The sequence below is a fragment of the Gorilla gorilla genome, chromosome 21, assembly GCF_029281585.2.
Source record: "Gorilla gorilla gorilla isolate KB3781 chromosome 21, NHGRI_mGorGor1-v2.1_pri, whole genome shotgun sequence".
Lineage (NCBI taxonomy): Eukaryota > Metazoa > Chordata > Mammalia > Primates > Hominidae > Gorilla > Gorilla gorilla.
Genome location: NC_073245.2, coordinates 76,242,421 through 76,262,906, shown reverse-complemented (window position 1 = coordinate 76,262,906; position 20,486 = coordinate 76,242,421). Strand labels below are relative to the sequence as shown.

Here is a 20,486-nt window from a genome sequence, read left to right as displayed (position 1 = left end):
AGGCACGTGGCGGAGGCTGCCGAACTACGGGTCCCGCAAGCCCGCCGCGCGGCCTTGTGGGGCTTGTAGTCCGCGACGCGCGGCCTTGTGGGGCTTGTAGTCCGCGACGCGCGGCCTTGTGGGGCTTGTAGTCCGCGACGCGCGGCCTTGTGGGGCTTGTAGTCCGCGACGCGCGGCCTTGTGGGGCTTGTAGTCCGCGGTGGGCAGGAGAGGGACCCGCTAGCTCCCGGCGGCCCATGCGCGCCGCCCGGCCAGGCCCGCAAAGAGGCCTCTGAGCTCCATGGCTGCGCCCCCGGCCCGCGCGGACGCTGACCCCTCGCCCACGTCGCCACCTACGGCCCGAGACGCACCAGGCCGGCAGGCTGAGAAAAGCGAGACCGCGTGCGAGGACCGGTAGGCGTGGGCCTCGCCTCCACTCCACTGGCGAGCCGGAAGGGGCTGCAGATCCGGCCGAGCTGGGCGGGTGGTCCGTCCCCGCCGCGAGCCCAAGTCCCTCACTCCCGGAGGCCAGGCGGCGGCGCCCCGTTCTCCCACGTGCCGGGCGGAACTCCGCGGGCTTGAAGCGGCCGGGAGGACGGACCTGGCCCAAGCCGGCAGGCTCCTCGGGGCCCGGGGAAGGAGTCCGGGTGCGCACCCCCAGCGTTGACCTTGGTCTCTGCCCCCAGTGGGTGGGGCCCTCGGCCTCGAGCGCCCGGCGGGCTGTGTGCCTGCTCGACTGTGCGAGTTGGTCTATGTTGTCGGCTCGGGGTGTGGCCCTGCCCGACCCGCGAGGCCAGGGCTTGGGATTTGGAGGTGCTGCGGCGCACGGTGCCTTCTGATTGCCTCGCTCGCGCGTGGCACCTTCGAGCCTCTGCGGGGGCTTTGCAAGAGCATGAAGTGGGGAAGTTGTGGGGGTGCAGCGGGAGGAACCCGCCCCCACCCCGGTTCGTCACCCCGAGTGGCCCCTCTGGGAGCCGGGCCCTGCGCCGCGCCTTTGGGGCCGTGGCCGTCAGGGGGCGGTGGCCACGCAGTGCCCGGGGCTGCAAGAGGGCGCTCTGGGCGCTGCCCCTCCCTTCCGGGTCTGAAGTGTCCCTTGGGGAGCCCGCGGGGTCCCCAGGAAGGGGTTGTTCCCACTCAGGCGCCTCTTGCCTGGGTTCAGGCTGTGACTCCGGTCAGAAACGCTGTGAGCCAGGACTCCCTCAGAGATGGGCTGCGCTGGGTGCCGCAGGGGGAAGGGTGTCCCGGCACAGGGTCGCTCTTCTCCAGGAGCTGCTGAGCAGAAAGAGCTTTCCCCTGGCCCTGTGTCCTTTCAGGTCCACACCCTCCCAGTGGGCAGTGACTAAGAACTTTGCATGGCTGGAGTCTAATAGGGCCTGAGTCTGTTCCTCTGCTGGTTCCAAAGAGGCGTTGTTTTTTTGTTTTGAGATGGAGTCTCACTCTGTCGCCCAGGCTGGAGTGCAGTGGCTCGATCTTGGCTCACTGCAACCTCCGTTTCCCGAGTTCAGTTCAAGCAATTCTCCTGCCTCAGCCTCCCGAGTAGCTGGAATTACAGGTGTGCGCCACCACGCCCGGCTAATTTTTTTTGTGTTTTTAGTAGAGAGGTATTTTGTCATGTTGTCCAGGCTGGTCTCCAACTCCTGACCTCAGGTGATCTGCCCGCCTCGGCCTCCGTGGGATTACAGGCGTGAGCCACCGCGCCCAGCCACCAAAGAGGTTTTGATTTAACCCGAGGTGGGGCAGGCCAACGCTAGGTAAGCACTGAGGGCTCTTGAGAAAGGCACTCCTGGATGACACAGGTTGGTGGCAGCAGCCATCTGGGCCTGCCCTGTGCACAGACGGTGGGCTGCGCACGGTGGCCCTCGCTGTGTCCCACGAGGCAGAGACTGTTGTTATCTTTCTTTGGTGTGGTTACCAAGGGACAGGAGGGGAGCTCCAGACAGTGAGGATAGATTGCAGCACCCTTCTCCAGGGGCCCTGGTCTGCCCTGGAACTGCCTCTTAGGCACATTTCTTGCACTTTGTGTCTTGATGCTTGTGCCATCGAGGACTTCCTCTGCCCCAGCCTAGGGCTTTTCTCACTGTTCCCCGAGCGTGTCCCCAAAGTTCCTGCGTCTGCCCCTCTTCAACCTCTGGTGCTGCCCTTAGTGTTCCAGAGCAGGCTCCAGCTTGGAGGTCCGTGCACAGGTGGAGGTCTGTCCCCAGGGCTGGGGTTCCTCCACCACCATTCCAGTTCCTCCTGCCACATCCTCCCGGCAATCAGTCTGTCCATCTTGCCTGTTGTTTATTGTCTGCTTGCCAGTCGTGACTCTGTCCTGGGCACCTGCCCCAGAGCTGGCCCGTGCTGGTGCAGGAACAGGTCCTTGGTGGTGTTAGCAGTGACTCCTGGCTGCGGTTGAGATGGAGTCTGGGGCTGTGGAAGTGGGGAGCAGAGGGAGGCTGCCCGTGATCTGTGCAGGGCAGGTCCTGCTGAGGGAAGGTTTCCTGAGTGGTGGGGTGGGCCAGGGCAAGCCCCCAACCCCCAGTGCTCATCCAGCCTGAGAAAGCTGCCCTAATGACTCTCCCTGAGTCAGTCCGGCACCAGTGGGGTCAGGCCTGCATTGGCTCCTGTGGGCTAGCTCCTCCCTGCTCCCTCCTCCCCCCAGCCTCATTTTAGTTATCCAGCAAACTTCCCTTAAACCTGACCTGTCAGGAGGTGCCGTGCTACAGGCACCCAGCAGGAAGGTCCGTGGGCGATGGTGACCCCAGGGGTGGTCGAACAGGCCTGAACCACAGCAAGGGAGCGCCCGAGCCTTTCTTTCTCCCTGTGTGCTCTCTCCCGTGGCTGTTTCCTCAGTGTCGGTTTCACATGCCCTGCGCTCCCTGCTGCTGGACGTTTGCTTCTGGTTTCCTTGGCATTGTGGATGGTTCGTGAGGGGCAGCCCTGCCTCCAGGTCTCCACACATGCCTGTGCTTATTTTTCTTTCTTTCTTTTTTTTTTTTTTTTTTTTGGAGATAAGAGTCCTGGGCTGGAGTGCAACGGCACCATCTCGGCTCACTGCAACCTCCACCTCCCGGGTTCAAGCAATTCTCCTGCCTCAGCCTCCCGAGTAGCTGGGACTATAGGCGCCCGACACCACGCCCGGCTAATTTTTGTATTTTTAGTAGAGACGGGGTTTCACCATGTTGGCCAGGCTGGTCTTGAACTCCTGACCTCAGATGATCTGCCCGCCTCAGCCTCCGAAAGTGCTGGGATTACAGGCGTGAGCTACTGCGCCCGGCTGCCTGTGCGTATTTCTTTTGTTTTGTTTTGTTTTGTTTTTGAGATGGAGTTTTGCTCTTGTTGCCCAGGCTGGATTGCAGTGGCGCAATCTCAGCTCACAGCAACCTCTGCCTCCCGGGTTCAAGCAATTCTCCTGCCTCAGCCTCCCGAGTAGCTGGGATTACAGGCATGTGCCACTACGCCCGGCTAATTTTGTGTTTTTAGTAGAGACAGGGTTTCTCCATGTTGGTCAGGCTGGTCTCAAACTCCCAACCTCAGGTGATCCGATCCACCTGCCTTGGCCTCCCAAAGTGCTGGGATTACAGGCGTGAGCCACCGTGCCCAGCTAATTTTGTATTTCTAGTAGAGATAAGGTTTCTCCACGTTGAGGCTGGTCTCAAACTCCGACCTTGGGTGATCCGCCCGCCTCGGCCTCCCACAGTGCTGGGATGACAGGCGTGAGCCACCGCACCCGGCCACCTGTGCTTATTTCTTGACGATGACATCAGTTATGGGGCCTGATCACCGATGAGGCGTCTGCCTTGGACTTTATGTGCTGACCCACCTGTAATGCACCTGCTGTTAGTCCTTGAGGAGAAAACTGAGGCAAGCTGTGGCTCCGTGGAGGGGACTGAGCCACACTCGACTGTGCTGCGGCCCAGAGTAGGTTGGCTGAAGGTGAGGGAAGGGCAAGGGGTGCCCTGAAGTGACTGAGGCAGCCTCCAGCACCACGGGCCTCAGAAAGCCCCACCTGCAAGGAGGAAGCCTTAGGCAGAAGGTGCTCTGGGCAGCGCTTACCCCAGCGCGGCATCAGCACCTGTGGGTGGCGTGGGAATGGGAGTTCTCTGGACCGGCCCAGCTCAGGAAGTTAGAACCTGGGAGGAACACCAGTGAATAGGACCAGGGCAGGCTACCCCTCCCCACCGTGAGCGGCCCCTTCCTGCCGTGGGCTGCTGTGGCCGAGAACAGCCCCATGGAGGGGCATGTTGGGGACCACGTGGCCTGCAGCGAGGCGACGTGATTCCAGGGTGGGGCCTGGTGGTTCCATTCACAGCTGCGTGCCTGGGCTCCTGCGTCCCTTGCCTGGCCAGCACAGTGCTGGCTTCCACAGGCCTGTAGCCTTGCCTCTTGGCCGGCTAGGGCAGCCAGGGTGCATGCCCATGCCAGGCAAGACCAGTCTGAGTCCACTCTGCTGTTCAGACAGCCCAGCCAGTGGCATGGCCCCCAGGAGCCCAGACTCTGCGCCCCTGCTCAGGACAGCCTCCGCCTCCCCGACCCTGGGCTGTCTCCTGCCCACTTCCCAAGTGAGGGATGTAGCCGCCTCCTGGGAGCAGAATGAGGAGAGGAAGCACCTGTGGACACAGACAGATGGGCCGGTCCTGCCTCTAAGGCAGCTCCCAGGAATGGCCTACTATTGAGGAGTATGACCTCCATGTGGAGTCTTCCCTTTTCCCTGAGCTTCTGGCAGCCCCTGCCTCAGTACTAGAAGCTCCAAGAGAAACCCATGGTAGGAGGAAGCTGACACCCATGGCTGACCTGTCTGCCCCTGGGAGAGAGCTTAGGGCTGCCAGGACTTCTCTGTGCACATCCTTGACTGACTCTGCGGAGGGTGGGGCCGAAACCCTGTTTCTGTGGGTGGGGAGGTGGCTGTGTCCCCTGTGCTCTGCTGAGCCCTGGGTGGTGAGCCCTGGGTGGCTGCAGGTCCCTGCAGGATCCCCCATGAGTGGGGGTAGGGCAAGGCAGTTATTTTCAGATGGTGCCAGAGGGCGGAGTTTCAGATTTGTTTATGCCTGTCGGAGGCACTCTGGGGCTAGGGATGGGGTGCCCAGCTCAGCACTGACGTTCAGGACACCTGGCCAAGAGGCGCCTCAGATATCCCTGTGCTGCTGCGCGGGGTTCACTCTGTAGCCCCAGGCAGGCCGGGGCACTGTAGCTTTTTCCAGGGGATCCAGGAGGGGTGCAGGCACACGGCGCACGGTGGTCCTCCGCAGGCCTGCGGTCCTCGGCTGGCCGAATGTGCCAGCCCACACACAGGAGGGGGCAGTTCACACCGAGGGCTGGCCCGAGGATTGTCAGGGCCACACCAGGCAAAGCCAGCGCTATTAATATCAGGCATACACAAGCCCCCAGCTGGGTGATCCTCTTATGCCTGTGGCCTTGGCCTCTGAGGACGGCAGTGAGTGCTGTTCCCTCAGTGCGGTGGGGGCTCCAAGGGCCTCCTAGCTGCTGTGCCTCTGCTGACATTTGGCAGGCAGCTTCTGCCAGCCAAGGGTCTTAGCCCCAGCCCCCCGGCTCTGCACCCACTGTGCTGCCCACAGGAGTGGTCCTGCCCATGGAAGGGCCAGTTCAGGTGGCCGGAGCTCCTGAGCTGCCCTAGGGGACTGCTGTGGGTCTGAGGTGGTGATGTCCCCCACGGCTGCCTGTGCCTGAGCCCCCGCGCATCCACCCCTGGGGCCACTCTGCTGTTCAGGAGCACCCACCCATGTCCTCGACCATGAGCAGCCCCCCAGCTTACCCTGGCATCAGGATCTCAGGGTGCCGGGCCCTTGGAGCAGAAGGCAGGTGAGTCTCGGCTGGAGGTCTCTGCTGTGAGGGGGCGCCCACTTGTGCTGTGGTCCTGGCCACTCGGACCTGTGTTTGGTGCATGTCTGTGGATATCAAACAGGCTGGCAGGTGCTCTGGAGCACCGGGCAGAGCCCAGGGTCGAAGGCGCCATTTTGCTTGAGGCTGTTGGTCTGGGCGCGTCTCTCTTGTGTTGGTTATGGCTTGGAACCCTCCGGGTTGGAATTAACCTTTTGTTGTTGTGGCCAGAAGCACTCTTGTCCATCTGTGCACAGGAAGTGAGGTTTGCTGTGCAACTTTCTCCTCTCTTTTTATTTATTTTTAATATTCTAAAGTTTTTTGTGTGGAGACCGTCTCACCATGTTGCCCAGGCTGGTCATGAACTGCTGACCTCAAGCAGTCCTCCCACTGCAGCCTCCAAAGGGCTGTTCAAGGCATGAGCCACCACACGCGGCCAACTTTCCTGTCAAGGGGTGCTGCTTGTGAACAGTGGGGTGAGGCTTTGTCCTTGGCTCTGAGACAGACCAGCTTTGGAGAAGGTAGTGGGGCTGGGCTCGGTGCAGACTCAGCCTGACGCCATCACAGGCCTGCGGTGAGGCGGGCTTCTGGCAGATCGTCCTGGCCTGCTTGTGACCGTTCCGCTGCATGGGCACCGCTCCCAGCAGAAGGGCCCAGCGCCTGGCTGTCAGCAGCATGTGCCTCAGGAGGGATCTGCGGTGACGGGGTTGTTACTTCAGTAGGATGAGGAAGAGTCACAAATGCGGGGTTGGAAGGCTCCTGCTGGAGAGGCCTGAGCACCAGGAGACTACCAATGGGGAGCAGGCACGGTGCCAGCCCGGCCTCTGCCGTCTGGTGTCTGTCCCTCAAGTTAGTCCCAGCTTTGTGCATTAGCGGGCTCACCCTCAGAATCCACGGTGCATGGCGGAAGTGCAGGCAGCCACAAGGGCGGTGCTGGGAGCTTCGCTGGGGAGCCTCTTTGCAAGTCAGATTGTGTTGGAGCTTCCTCCCTGAGGTTGAAGACAGTGGGTGATTCCCTGCAGATGCTGGGGTTAGGCATAGAGGGGAGGGGCCGCCTGGATTTGTTCTCTGCCCACCACGGCCTCCAGGGCAACCAGAGCGTTTCTGTCTGTTGGGAACCTGCTGCTGAACCTAAGCAGGACTGCCCCACTGTGCGCAGCTGCGGGCCATCCATCACCACCTGCTGGGAGGGGTGGCCCCAGGGGTGACCCTTGCAGGCCCTTTTGTTTACTGCTGGTGCGTTGGTCATGTGTGTCCAGGGCCGCTGGGAGGTCGTGGCTTCTGTTTGCTGGGTCCCGTCTTCCTTCTTGACTGACAGCCCTTCAGGCAGACCTGAGTGGGATGCAGGTCCCATTCCAGCCGCAGCCCCCGCATGCGGTCTCGGGGAAGTGCCGTGGCACCGGCTCCCCCTTCAGGGCACCGTGCAGGGGCGCTGTCCCCCGGGCCCCCCTCGCCTGGTCGTCTTGGCGCCTGGCCTTGTTGTTTGTGCTCAGCCCTGCTGCTGACGTCACCACTCAGCTCCAGAACGATCTCTGGAGCGGAAGTGGGGCTGAGTGAGGCTGCCTGGCTGATTATTCCCCGTGCTCACTCCCCTGATGGTGGCATGGAAACAGGCAGACCTGTCTGTCTCTGAGGAGAGGCACAGCGCGTTTTCCCCGTCAGGTGCAGACAGCGGGTCTCTTTGCTGCTTTAAATGCTGCCACACTGTTCTCTGGGCCCAGGAGAGCTGTCACGTGTCGGGCTGGGCTCCCTCCTTCCACTGCCCCCGTGTGTGCACACGGACAGTGTCCTCCTGGCTGTGGGTGTCACGGGTGCACGGGGAGGAGTGCGCAGCTGGGAATATCAGTGTTCCCACGCTGGAGATGCCAGCTTCAAAGACAGACTACGGTTTGCTTTATGGCAACAAAGTGGCACCTGCTTTAAAAACATTCAAATGTGACAGAAGTTGCTGTTCCAAATCTTGGTGGCCAGAGAGTGATCATGGTTAGGGCTGGTATGTGCACACGCTTCCCTCTCACACACACGCCCCTCCCTCTCTCACACAACCCTCCCCTCACACACACGCCCCCTCCCTCACACACGCCCCTCCCTCTCACACACGCCCCTCCCTCACACACGCCCCTCCCTCTCACCACGCCCCCTCCCTCTCACACGCCCCTCCCACACACACGCCCCCTCCCTCACACACACATGCCTCCCTCTCACACACGCCCCCTCCCTCACACACACGCCCCCTCCCTCACACACACGCCCCCTCCCTCACACACACGCCCCCTCCCTCACACACACGCCCCTCCCTCACACACACGCCCCTCCCTCTCACACACGCCCCCTCCCTCACACACACGCCCCCTCCCTCACACACACGCCCCCTCCCTCTCACACACGCCCCCTCCCTCTCACACACGCCCCCTCCCTCTCACACACGCCCGCTCCCTCTCACACACGCCCCCTCCCTCTCACACACGCCCCCTCCCTCACACACACGCCCCCTCCCTCACACACACGCCCCCTCCCTCACACACACGCCCCCTCCCTCACACACACGCCCCTCCCTCACACACACGCCCCTCCCTCTCACACACGCCCCCTCCCTCACACACACGCCCCCTCCCTCACACACACGCCCCCTCCCTCTCACACACGCCCCCTCCCTCTCACACACGCCCCCTCCCTCTCACACACGCCCGCTCCCTCTCACACACGCCCCCTCCCTCTCACACACGCCCCCTCCCTCACACACACGCCCCCTCCCTCACACACACGCCCCCTCCCTCACACACACGCCCCCTCCCTCACACACACGCCCCCTCCCTCACACACACGCCCCCTCCCTCACACACACGCCCCCTCCCTCACACACACGCCCCTCCCTCTCACACACGCCCCTCCCTCTCACACACGCCCCCTCCCTCACACACACGCCCCCTCCCTCTCACACACGCCCCCTCCCTCTCACACACGCCCCCTCCCTCTCACACACGCCCGCTCCCTCTCACACACGCCCCCTCCCTCTCACACACGCCCCCTCCCTCACACACGGCCCCTCCCTCACACACGCCCCCTCCCTCTCACACACGCCCCCTCCCTCACACACACGCCCCCTCCCTCACACACGGCCCCTCCCTCACACACGCCCCCTCCCTCTCACACACGCCCACTCCCTCTCACACACGCCCCCTCCCTCTCACACACGCCCCCTCCCTCACACACGCCCCCTCCCTCTCACACACGCCCCCTCCCTCTCACACACGCCCCTCCCTCACACACACGCCCCCTCCCTCACACACACGCCCCCTCCCTCTCACACACGCCCCCTCCCTCACACACACGCCCCCTCCCTCTCACACACGCCCCTCCCTCACACACGCCCCTCCCACACACACGCCCCCTCCCTCACACACACGCCCCTCCCTCTCACACACGCCCCCTCCCTCTCACACACGCCCCTCCCACACACACGCCCCTCCCACACACACGCCCCCTCCCTCTCACACACGCCCCCTCCCTCTCACACACGCCCCCTCCCACACACACGCCCCTCCCACACACACGCCCCCTCCCTCTCACCACGCCCCCTCCCTCTCACACGCCCCCTCCCTCACACACGGCCCCTCCCTCACACACGCCCCCTCCCTCTCACACACGCCCCCTCCCTCACACACACGCCCCCTCCCTCACACACGGCCCCTCCCTCACACACGCCCCCTCCCTCTCACACACGCCCCCTCCCTCTCACACACGCCCCCTCCCTCTCACACACGCCCCCTCCCTCACACACGCCCCCTCCCTCTCACACACGCCCCCTCCCTCACACACACGCCCCCTCCCTCTCACACACGCCCCCTCCCTCACACACACGCCCCCTCCCTCTCACACACGCCCCCTCCCTCACACACACGCCCCCTCCCTCTCACACACGCCCCTCCCTCACACACGCCCCTCCCACACACACGCCCCCTCCCTCACACACACGCCCCTCCCTCTCACACACGCCCCCTCCCTCTCACACACGCCCCTCCCTCTCACACACGCCCACTCCCTCTCACACACGCCCCTCCCTCTCACACACGCCCCCTCCCTCTCACACACGCCCCTCCCTCACACACACGCCCCCTCCCTCTCACACACGCCCCCTCCCTCTCACACACGCCCCCTCCCTCTCACACACGCCCCCTCCCTCTCACACACGCCCCCTCCCTCACACACACGCCCCCTCCCTCTCACACACGCCCCCTCCCTCACACACACGCCCCCTCCCTCTCACACACGCCCCTCCCTCACACACGCCCCTCCCACACACACGCCCCCTCCCTCACACACACATGCCTCCCTCCTTCTCACACCCAGGCGCATGCCAGTGAGAGTCCTTCGTTTCCTGGATTTTATACAGACGGAATCATCTCTCCTTCCAGCTTGCTTTTCTCCCCTGACCATGCTCTGAGGATGCCGTTCCCTGTCCGCACCTGTGTTCTGTGTCGTTTTCGGGCGTAACTGGCATCTGTGGAGTGTTCCATTTCCTGTGGAACTCCGGAGAGACTGTGCCACTGCAGGAAGCTACAAAGAGGCGGTCCTGCCGTTTGTGGAGCTTTCCCTCTTGCCCCCGGGGGCTCTGCCCTGCACAGACAGTGGCTGTGGTTCTGAGTTGCTCCCCATGTGAGTGGGCCATGACCTGCAGGGCCAAGGTGCTGACCCCTGAGAGCTTCCCAGGGAGACCTGAAACATGGTGCTGAGGCCACCACAGCCAGCTCGGTCTCTCCTGGGCAGTGGCCAGAAGTGCCTTCTGCCGGACCTGTGTCTTGTCTCATGGCATTTTCACACCAGGCTCTGCATCTGAGCCTCTCAGAACAGACTCAGCAGGCGCCACGTTGATGCCCCCCCGACCCCCCAGCAGGGCACTCGGCCACATTGAGCCTCCCCAGAGGCTGCCCCTCCCAGGGCTCCATGGCCAGTCACGGCCCCCTGCCCACTTGAGGTTGTAAACTGACGGAGAAGTTGGCAGGCGCCTGAGTGCCGGTCCAGCATGTGCAGCGCATGTAGATGCCACACAGCCTAGGCCTGTGTCTTCCTCCCGTTGATTTCCCCCTTGCAGACTTTAGGGGCTCCCCCTTAACCTGGGCAGGCTCACGGCAGCCCAGACAGGTGGCAGCACTTTCCTCTCTGGTGTTTGCCAGATGCCGGAGGTTTCTGTCTTGGGGACCCAGAAGGGGCCACAGCAAGAATGAATGGGGTTCCAATAAGGCTCCCAGCGCAGGGTCCCCCATCCGGCACTCTGACAGCCAGAGAGGCCAGGCCGAGGCACTGTGCTGGGCCTGCTGTCACTGTAGGAGAATCAGGTCCTGGCTGAGCCCTCTGCCTCTCTCCCTGAGCCCTTCAGCCTGGTCCTGTCTGGGGACCTCACCCTCGGTGTGTGCGCACAACCTGGTCTGGTCTCGCCTCCACCCACACGCTGCCCTCACGTCTCCTTGGGCACCCAGCCTTCAGCATGGCAGCGATTTGGCTGCCCAGAGAGTGTGCCGGGTTGCAAGGGAACGTGGTCCACTTTGGGGTCTCACCTGCCTTTCACAGGCCCACCTTGAGTCCCCCAGGGGACAGAGCCTGGCCCAGCCAGTGCCCGTCCACACAGCAGGACGAGCGTGGCCCCAAGATAGCGTCTCTCCTCCTTCCCTTGTCCTTGTTTGCTGTTCCTCTGTCCTTGCTGTGTAGACAGTGATGATCTGAGGCCCTGTGCCAGGCTGAGCACTTGGGTCTGTGTGTCCTGTGGCCCAGCTGCAGGCAGGAGGCAGGGTTTTTTTTTTTCTTTGAGGTGGAGTCTCGCTCTGTCACCCAGACTGGAGTGCAGTGGCACGATAGCTCATTGCAATCTCCACCTCCCGGGTTCAAGCCATTCTCCTGCCTCAGCCTCCCTAGTAGCTGGGATTACAGGCACCCACCACCGCACCCAGGTAATTTTTTTTTTTTAATTTTTAGTAGAGACGGGGTTTCACCATGTTGGCCAGGCTGGTCTCAAACTCCTGACCTCAAATGATCCACCTGCCTCGGCCTCCCAAAGTGCTGGGATTACAGGCATGAGCCACCACGCCCAGCCCAGGCAGAGTTCTTATGTACCCCCAATGAGCCTGCCCACCTCAGCCATGCCTGTTGAGGGGGTGGGGGGGATGCCCTGTGGGCTGGCCATGCCAGCGGGTACCTGGGAGGTGGGCAGCCCTGGGCCACATCCGAGTACATCCCTCTCTGCAGCAGCAATGCAGAGTCCCTGGACAGGCTCCTGCCACCTGTGGGCACCGGGCGCTCTCCCCGGAAGCGGACCACCAGTCAGTGCAAGTCAGAGCCTCCCCTGCTGCGCACAAGCAAGCGTACCATCTACACCGCGGGGCGGCCACCCTGGTACAATGAGCACGGCACGCAATCCAAAGAGGCTTTCGCCATCGGTGAGAGCAGCAGGGGGGTGGGACCTGCTGCCGGACGCCTGCCTCCAGCTCCCCTCCAGTGCCTGTGGAGCAGGAGAAGGAAGCCGGGCAACCGCAGGCAGTGGCAGCGGGATGGGCACCTCCGGGACCTATCTGTGCCGGCAGCCTGCCTGTTCCTCATAGAGGGTCTCCACTCCCGCCGGCAGGCTTGGGAGGCGGCAGTGCCTCTGGGAAGACCACTGTGGCCAGAATGATCATTGAGGCCCTGGATGTGCCCTGGGTGGTCTTGCTGTCCATGGACTCTTTCTACAAGGTGGGCCCCCGCCCAGCTCCCCCGAGGACCCCTTTGTCCTCTCCCTGACCCTGGAGCCCCTGCAAAAGTAGGTCCCTGGTCTCAGCCCCAGCGCGGCTACTCCTGGGAGGCCTAGAGCCCCTGTCCGCTGGCACTGGGTGAGGGCCCTGCTGTGCCCACAACTGCTCCACAGCCTCCCCTACCAGGTGCTGACTGAGCAGCAGCAGGAGCAGGCCGCACACAACAACTTCAACTTCGACCACCCAGACGCCTTTGACTTCGACCTGATCATTTCCACCCTCAAGAAGCTGAAGCAGGGGAAGAGTGTCAAGGTGCCCATTTATGACTTCACCACGCACAGCCGGAAGAAGGACTGGGTAGGCCAGGGCCCTGCAGAGGGGGCCTCGGAGGGCTGCAGGCACATGAGCCAGGCTCCGCGACTCCCGGGTTTCTTCACAGAAAACACTGTATGGTGCAAACGTCATCATCTTTGAGGGCATCATGGCCTTTGCTGACAAGACACTGTTGGAGGTGAGCACCCGCCGGGAATACCTACCCCGCTGGTATCTCAGCCCTGGCCGCCCTGGCCATGAGGTGTGCGTCCTCCTGCCCCGTCCCCAAGGCCTCCACATTCTATAGGCCTAGGCCAGCCACTCCCTACCGCAACCCCAACCCCAGGCATGCCACAGCTGGGTCCATCTGCCGGCCCCAAAAGGCAGAGCGTGGCTGCCTGAGGCAGTGGTTCCTCTCCACCGGCTGAGGCCTGTGCGCATACCTGGAGTGTCCGTGGTGTTCTCGTCCCTTGCCGTGGTCCTGACGGACAGGTGAGGACCCAGGGCTGGTGTGTTTGAGAGATTCTGCTGTAGCTCAAGGGGGCCTTCAGGACACAGCTGAGTGTGACTCAGGTTGGCCTGATCCCAGGGCCCAGGTCCTGCCGCTTGTACAGGCCCAGAGGACTCCATCATCCGGCACATAGCAGCCCCCAGCTCCACAAGGCCTCTTCACGGGCCAACTACTGTGTGCTGAGCATGGGGACAGACCCTAAACTCGCCACGTCCCCCGTTCCCCAGTGTGTTGGTGCAAGTTACCCCAAGCAAAGTAAGGAGATCACATGCGCCCAGCCCCATTCCTGCCTGATTCCTTAGCCAGCCACCATGCCATGCCTCTTCACCTAAGCCCCTGACGGGCAGCACCGCATCCCCAGACACCCCCACCTCCCCACTCCTTCCCACCTGCCAGGGTGCCCTGGGGAAGTGGCTCTGGCCAGGCCCACAGACCAGGTGCAGACACCCCCACCTCCCCACTCCTCCCCACCTGCCAGGGTGCCCTGGGGAAGTGGCTCTGGCCAGGCCCACGGACCAGGCGGCCTCAGTGCAGGGGCTGGTCCCAGTGTCTCCATGCCGGCTGCTGGCATCTGGCCACTCACTGGCCCGCTGTCTCCACCAGCTCCTGGACATGAAGATCTTTGTGGACACAGACTCCGACATCCGCCTGGTACGGCGGCTGCGCCGGGACATCAGTGAGCGTGGCCGGGACATCGAGGGTGTCATCAAGCAGTACAACAAGTTTGTCAAGCCCTCCTTCGACCAGTACATCCAGCCCACCATGCGCCTGGCAGACATCGTGGTCCCCAGAGGTGAGCCTGCTGGGCTGCCTGTTGGGTGGGCGTCGGGGCAGGCCAACGGCCCAGCCCCCGGTCACCCGCCCCCCATCCCGCCCCAGGGAGCGGCAACACGGTGGCCATCGACCTGATCGTGCAGCACGTGCACAGCCAGCTGGAGGAGGTGAGCGGGGTCCCACGTCCCCACGGCCTAGCCCAGCCCCTCTACCCACTTCTCCGCTGCCACCACCCCCAGTGGCCTGGTCACCTCATCCCCCTGCGTTCACTGTCCCCTGCCAGGTGCCAGCCCTGAGTGTCCTGAGCCTGCTTGGCCAGTCAGATTGTCCAGCCCAGACCCCATCCCGTTGTGCTGTGCAGGGCCTGGGTTCCCTGAGGAAGCTGGGGTGGGGGTACAGGTGCTCAGGACCCAGCCGAGGGTGCAGCCCACTCAGCACACCCAGCGTGAGCTTTTGGGAAGACAGGCATGACCTGCTGGCCCAGGATTGTGGGGTTTCACTGCTGAGTCCCACGCCAGGCCAGGCTCCTCTCTTTCTCAGGGGGTCACCCCAGGAGCGACACCCCCAGCAGAGGTCCCCTGCTCCCTGAGGCATTCTATGGCTGGGCCTTGGAGCCTGACTGGCTCTGAACACACTCCCTACCAGGATGTTGAAGGCCTGAGGCCTGCAGAACAGAGCCCAGGGTCCTGGCTCTGATTGCCCCAACGCAGAACTGCAGGTCTGGCCCAGGTGGTCCCCAGGTTACAGGCATTAGAAGCTTGCCACCCCCCATGGCTGGCTGTGTCCCCGCGGGCCTGCAGCATGTCCATTCCTGGGTGGGGGTGGCCTGGCCGCCTGCCCTGGTCACTGACGCGCCACCGTTCCCTTGTGTCTTCCTGTGTTGCTGCCACAGCGTGAACTCAGCGTCAGGTAAGACTTGCACAGCTGTCTGCACAGATGGAGGCACTTCCAACGCCTCCAAGGAGCCCTGGGGTCTGGGCTGTGATCCAGCCAGGCAGGCAGCTGGCTCTTCCCCAGTCACAGAAGGGGTGGTGTGGAGTGGTCCCAGCCCTGCTTCTGCCTCCCCTTGCTGGCAGATGAGGACACTGAGGCACAGAGACGTGAAGTAGCTTGCCCAGCGTCACGGAGTCCTGACCCTGTCCTGGCCAGACTTTGCTGGAGGCTCCCCTGACTCCTGAGTCTGTCTATGGGATTTGACCCCAGAGAGCACAGCTGTCCTCCTGAGCCAGCACTGCCAGGCCTCTGGGGCAGTGACTACAGACATGTCCCAGCAGCCAGGGAACCTGCTGTACCTCCTGTGCCCAGCCTCACGGACCAGTCAGCTTTCCCTGGTTGCAGGTGGAGGGCCTCGCCCCTGTCCCCCCACGCACCCGGGTCCTGCTTGCCCCAGCTCTGTCCTCGCAGCCTGCACAGCTCTGCCAGCAGGAACTGGGCAACTGCAGCAAGAAGCTTGGGCTGGGCCGGGGCCGCATCCCACTGCCCCTCCCCAAGGGCAGGCGTGCAGGGGGGTCAGCCACGAGGGACCTGCCCTTCTCCCTGCCTTCTGTGGGTTGGGAGGCTCCTGACTGAGCCACCTGGTGGGAGAGCCCTCACATTCATAGCCCTCCAAAGAGTTTGCCAAATGTTGGAAATGCCTCCAGGGCCCGTCCGCCAGCCGTCCAGCTTCCGGTGCCTGCATGAGTCTCCGCTTGGCCCTCTCCGCGGCCAGGGAACCCGCAGGTCTTGTCCCGTCAGGTTCCTCCTGAAGCCTTTGTTCTGAGAGAAAAAACTTTCCAGGGTTTCAAACTTGGAAAAACACCTGAACGCAGCCAGACACATTTTCCATCGTCTGGTCAGCCAAGGAAGTGTTGGCCTGTGGCTCCACTCACTTCCTTCAGCCTCAGGAAGCCTTGGTCGGGGGCAGGAGGGAGGGCCAGGCAGGGCTGGGGGCCTGGCCGCCCACACTCCTCCTCAGGCCTGCGGGGAACGCCCTGCTCCCCAACTAAGCGGCCTTCTCTTTGTTCTCTTCCTTCTCTCTGTAAACCCCCGTTTCCTGCCTTGTTCCCTCCCTGAACATGCTCTTCACCTGGCAAGCAGAGGAAGCTACGTTGGGATATGTGAGCAGTGTGCTCCGTGGTGCTGCTGTGTGACCCGCCTTCCCGTAGCCCCTTGCCCCGCTGCTCCCGCCAGGCCCTCTTTCCTGCTCCTGCCCCGCCCCTTTCCCTGCCACTGTCACGCCTCTTTTCTGCCCTGCCACACCCCATTCCCGGCCCCGCCTCTTTCCTCTGCCACACCCAATTCCGTGCCCTGTCGCTTTCCTCTTCCTGCCCCTGCATCACCCCCTTTCCTGCCCCGCCCCATTCCCTGCGCCTGTCATGCCCCTTTCCTGCTTTGCCTCCTCCCTGTCCCACCTCTTTCTTGCCTCCACCCCGCCCTTTTCCTGCCCGCTCCTAGACCTGCTGCTGCCCCGGCCATCCCCAGGCTTGGGCAGCGGGGCGGGACGGGGCAGCCAAGAGCCACTGAGCCAGCTTTGCCCCCAACCCCCTCTCTTGAGAGGGGCGGCGCACCACCTCGGGGAGGAGCCAGGGCGGGGCCTGACCCCACAAAGCTTTAGTTGTTCCCCCGGGGAGAGGCTGGGGACAAGCTACCCGTTCTGGGGTATGAGACCTATCAGCACGTGTGAGCCCGCCCTGTGCCCGGCCCACTTCTGCTTCCTCTTAGCGCAGCAGGGGTCCCGCACTGGGAGGGGCCCTCACAGCCTGCCCCCCTAGCTTTCTGCCTGATGGTGAGCTTGCCCCGTTGTTCGCCGCCATCTTTCGCCTTTGCCTGACAGCTCAGGTAGAGCGACGTCTCCCCCCAGCTCAGCCCCAGGCAGAAGTCAGGCCCGCTCTGCACCTCGTGCTGTGCCTGGCCCGTGTGTTCCCCTCACAGTGACGCACAGCCGTCCTGTGGGGAGGGAGGGCTCTGGGAAAAGACCCCCTTCTTGAGTGTTCCCCATCGGTTTGTCCCCAGGGCTGCGCTGGCCTCGGCACACCAGTGCCACCCGCTGCCCCGGACGCTGAGCGTCCTGAAGAGCACGCCGCAGGTACGGGGCATGCACACCATCATCAGGTGAGGGCCCACCTGGGGACGGGGCGGCCCCGGGCGCGCGCTCCCGCTCAACTGTTGGCCCCACAGGGACAAGGAGACCAGTCGCGACGAGTTCATCTTCTACTCCAAGAGACTGATGCGGCTGCTCATCGAGCACGCGCTCTCCTTCCTGCCCTTTCAGGTTCGTAGCCCGTAGCCCGTAGCCCGCGAGGTGGAGGGCGGGTCCTGGAGCCGGTGCGAGCTCCCTGCGCTCACCGGAGTCCTCACCCTGCACCCCACAGGACTGCGTCGTGCAGACCCCGCAGGGGCAGGACTATGCGGGCAAGTGCTATGCGGGGAAGCAGGTACCTGCCTGGGCACACCTGGGCGCGGGACAGGCTGCGGGGGCGGGATGTGGGCGCTTAGCCTCCCCTCCCCGCAGATCACCGGTGTGTCCATTCTGCGCGCCGGTGAAACCATGGAGCCCGCGCTGCGCGCTGTGTGCAAAGACGTGCGCATCGGCACCATCCTCATCCAGACCAACCAGCTTACCGGGGAGCCCGAGGTGCCTGGGGGCAGCCGGGGTGATGAGCTCGGGGGTAGGGGGCAGAGGGAGCTCACAGCAGGGGGACGCAGGGAGCCCCACCTGCAGCCTGACCCCTGCTGCCCGCAGCTCCACTACCTGAGGCTGCCCAAGGACATCAGCGATGACCACGTGATCCTCATGGACTGCACCGTGTCCACGGGGGCCGCGGCCATGATGGCTGTGCGCGTGCTCCTGGTGAGTGGGCCCTGGGTAGGCGGGGCAGGTTCAGGCAGAGGTGGGATTCACCTGCTCCTGGTGAGTGGGCCCTGGGTAGGCGGGGCAGGTTCAGGCAGAGGTGGGATTCACCTGCTCCTGGTGAGTGGGCCCTGGGTAGGCGGGGCAGGTTCAGGCAGAGGTGGGATTCACCTGCTCCTGGTTAGTGGGCCCTGGGTAGGCGGGGCAGGTTCAGGCAGAGGTGGGATTCACCTGCTCCTGGTGAGTGGGCCCTGGGTAGGCGGGGCAGGTTCAGGCAGAGGTGGGATTTACCTGCTCCTGGTGAGTGGGCCCTGGGTAGGCGGGGTAGGTTCAGGCAGAGGTGGGATTCACCTGCCCAGTACACTCGGTAGGACCACGACGTGCCTGAGGACAAGATCTTTCTGCTGTCGCTGCTCATGGCAGAGATGGGCGTGCACTCAGTGGCCTATGCATTTCCACGAGTGAGAATCATCACCACGGCGGTGGACAAGCGGGTCAATGACCTTTTCCGCATCATCCCAGGCATTGGTGAGGCTGCCCGGGCCCTTCAGCCGCGCATGAGGGCCGGGTGGGTGGCCCTGGGAGGCCCCACCACACTGGACCCCCTCTTTTTCCAGGGAACTTTGGCGACCGCTACTTTGGGACAGACGCGGTCCCCGATGGCAGTGACGAGGAGGAAGTGGTCTACACGGGTTAGCCGCCCAGTGAGCCATCCCGTCCCCACCACCCTCCTCCTGCCTCCTGACCCGGGACTGCTGAATACAAAGAAAGATGTTAATTTTTAAAATGTTACCAGTATAATTTATTCTATGCATTTTATAAAATAAATAAAGCTTTAGAAAAATGAAGGTGTGATTGGTTACAGCACTGGAGTGGTGTCCTGGCTGAGGCATGCATTTGTGGAGACTCCCCATGGGGAGGGAGGGAGGGAGGGAACTGAGGGCCCTGCCTTCTCCCCTGCAGGACCAAGCATTCCCAGTCTTGCACTTGTGCCAGATGAAGGAAGGGGTAGAACTGGGCCCTGCAGCTCCTAGCTCTGCTAGATGATGGGGCCCCTAGAACCCATAGCTTGGTGGCCGCCCGGCCTGGACCTAGGGAGGGGACAGGGCCCCCTGGTGCTCTGGGTCTCACAAGTGGCAGGCTGTTGTTTTGCCCCCACCCGCAAATTTGTACCATCAGGGTCCTCCCCACAGTGGGAGAGGGGGGGGTGTCCTTCCCGTCAGGACAAGTCGCTGGAGGCAGCAAAGCCAGGAGGCAGACCAGGGCGGAAGTGGGGGCCTGCGCTTGGAGGCGGGGCCACCCGGGGCCCACGAGCCTGGAGCCACTGCTGCTCAGGGCCCGCCTCGCGCACCCCTCCAGACCTGGAGGCCCACCCGCATCCCGTGCTCTCTGCCCTGCCCACGCCCGCAAGCGTGGGTTCCCTTAGGTCCTGCTCACCCTGCTTTCCGAGCAGGTCCCCCCCGGGCTCCCCGAGAGGAGTCGCCGCCGTGGTTTACTGAGGAAGAGGAGGTGCACGCGTGGCGCCCACACGTCGGGCCCCGGAGAGGCCCAGATAACTGAAATCAGCCTCCCGGGGCTCAGCCGTGGAGCTGAGGGCTGATGCTGGGGACTCAGCCGTGGGCCAGGCGCATCTGACGCGGGACGCGGTCGTCCCCGTCCTCTCAGGCGCCAGTGTCTTCCTGCGTGGAAGTCCACGGCCAAGACCGCGGCATCCTCGGAGCCTGGCACCTCGATTATGCCGGATCCCGGATCCTGGACAGCGGTCTGCTGACGAAGGGAGGGACGGCCTAAGGCCGGTCTTCCCAGATGCCGCGAGACCTTGCGCTGCAGTGGGGTCTCCCACTGCCCATGCGACCAGGCCGGGTGGGCGCTGGTCCCCACGTGGGCGGCCCATCTGCGGGTGCAGCGTTCCCGCCACTGTCCCGCCCCACCGGTCCCGATTGGCCACGCCCCTGCCCAGCCCCCGCTCCGCCTGGTAGGCCAGGTCCCGCTGGGCCCCACCGAGTGACCACGCCCCTGAGCCGGCCCCGCCCCCTCGCTGGCCCCGCCCCCCACCCGACCCTGAGCAGCCGGGCTGGCGCTAGGAAGCGGTCCCTTCCTGGCGTTCCTCGGTCACAGGCAGCGCGGCGCAAGGAAGGCATAGCCGGGGGGAGCGGGGAGGGCGGTCCGACCCCGTCTTGGAGACGGAGGAGATTCCTGGGGCGCTGGGCGGACGGAGGGTTTTGCCGCAGCGCCTGTTAACCCGGGTCCCCTGGACCAGGAGAAACAGGGCCGACAACCCTCACTGGCAAGGGTCTCGCTGCCCGCCACCCAGTGTCCAGTGCTCGGCTTGCTGTTACTTAACATTTCTCTGTAAGAATCCCATATATAAAATACTTAACATAGGCCGGGCGCGCTGCCTCACACCTGTAATCCCAGCACTTTGGGAGGCCTACGCAGGTTCGAGACCAGCCTGGCCAACATGGTGAAACCCCCGTCTCTACTAAAAATACAAAAAATTAGCTGGGCGTGGTGGCGCGCCTTTAGTCCCAGCTACTCGGGA

At 63.6% G+C, this 20,486-nt stretch overlaps 1 protein-coding gene across 14 annotated transcripts; it reads left to right on the top strand.

Moving 5' to 3' along the window:
* Nucleotides 1-261: 261 nt before the first annotated feature.
* Nucleotides 262-18,792, top strand: UCKL1 (uridine-cytidine kinase 1 like 1). 14 transcript variants are annotated; one of them, XM_031007456.3, is made up of 15 exons: nucleotides 262-393; nucleotides 12,037-12,227; nucleotides 12,413-12,519; nucleotides 12,705-12,875; nucleotides 12,958-13,029; nucleotides 13,945-14,134; nucleotides 14,221-14,282; nucleotides 16,192-16,211; nucleotides 17,107-17,205; nucleotides 17,272-17,365; nucleotides 17,466-17,528; nucleotides 17,606-17,728; nucleotides 17,837-17,944; nucleotides 18,316-18,472; nucleotides 18,562-18,792. In XM_031007456.3, exons 1-15 carry the CDS (start codon nucleotides 281-283, stop codon nucleotides 18,639-18,641), a joined length of 1,650 nt encoding a protein of 549 aa, XP_030863316.2. In that variant the 5' UTR covers nucleotides 262-280; the 3' UTR covers nucleotides 18,642-18,792. The 14 variants fall into 14 exon arrangements, 13 of the variants coding, with proteins under 13 accessions (XP_030863316.2, XP_004062596.2, XP_055228717.2 ...); XM_004062548.4 differs by lacking the exon at nucleotides 16,192-16,211 and adding an exon at nucleotides 15,008-15,024; XM_031007457.3 differs by having other exon boundaries at nucleotides 263-393; nucleotides 12,040-12,227.
* The last annotated feature ends 1,694 nt before the right edge of the window (nucleotides 18,793-20,486 follow it).

Bases quoted from the DNA above. Each gene is read 5' to 3' on its own strand.
- UCKL1 (XM_031007456.3), top strand. From the start codon at position 281: ATGGCTGCGCCCCCGGCCCGCGCGGACGCTGACCCCTCGCCCACGTCG. The intron at 12,228-12,412 runs GTGAGAGCAGCA...TCCCGCCGGCAG, and splicing joins CAAAGAGGCTTTCGCCATCG to GCTTGGGAGGCGGCAGTGCC. The intron at 12,876-12,957 runs GTAGGCCAGGGC...GTTTCTTCACAG, and splicing joins ACAGCCGGAAGAAGGACTGG to AAAACACTGTATGGTGCAAA.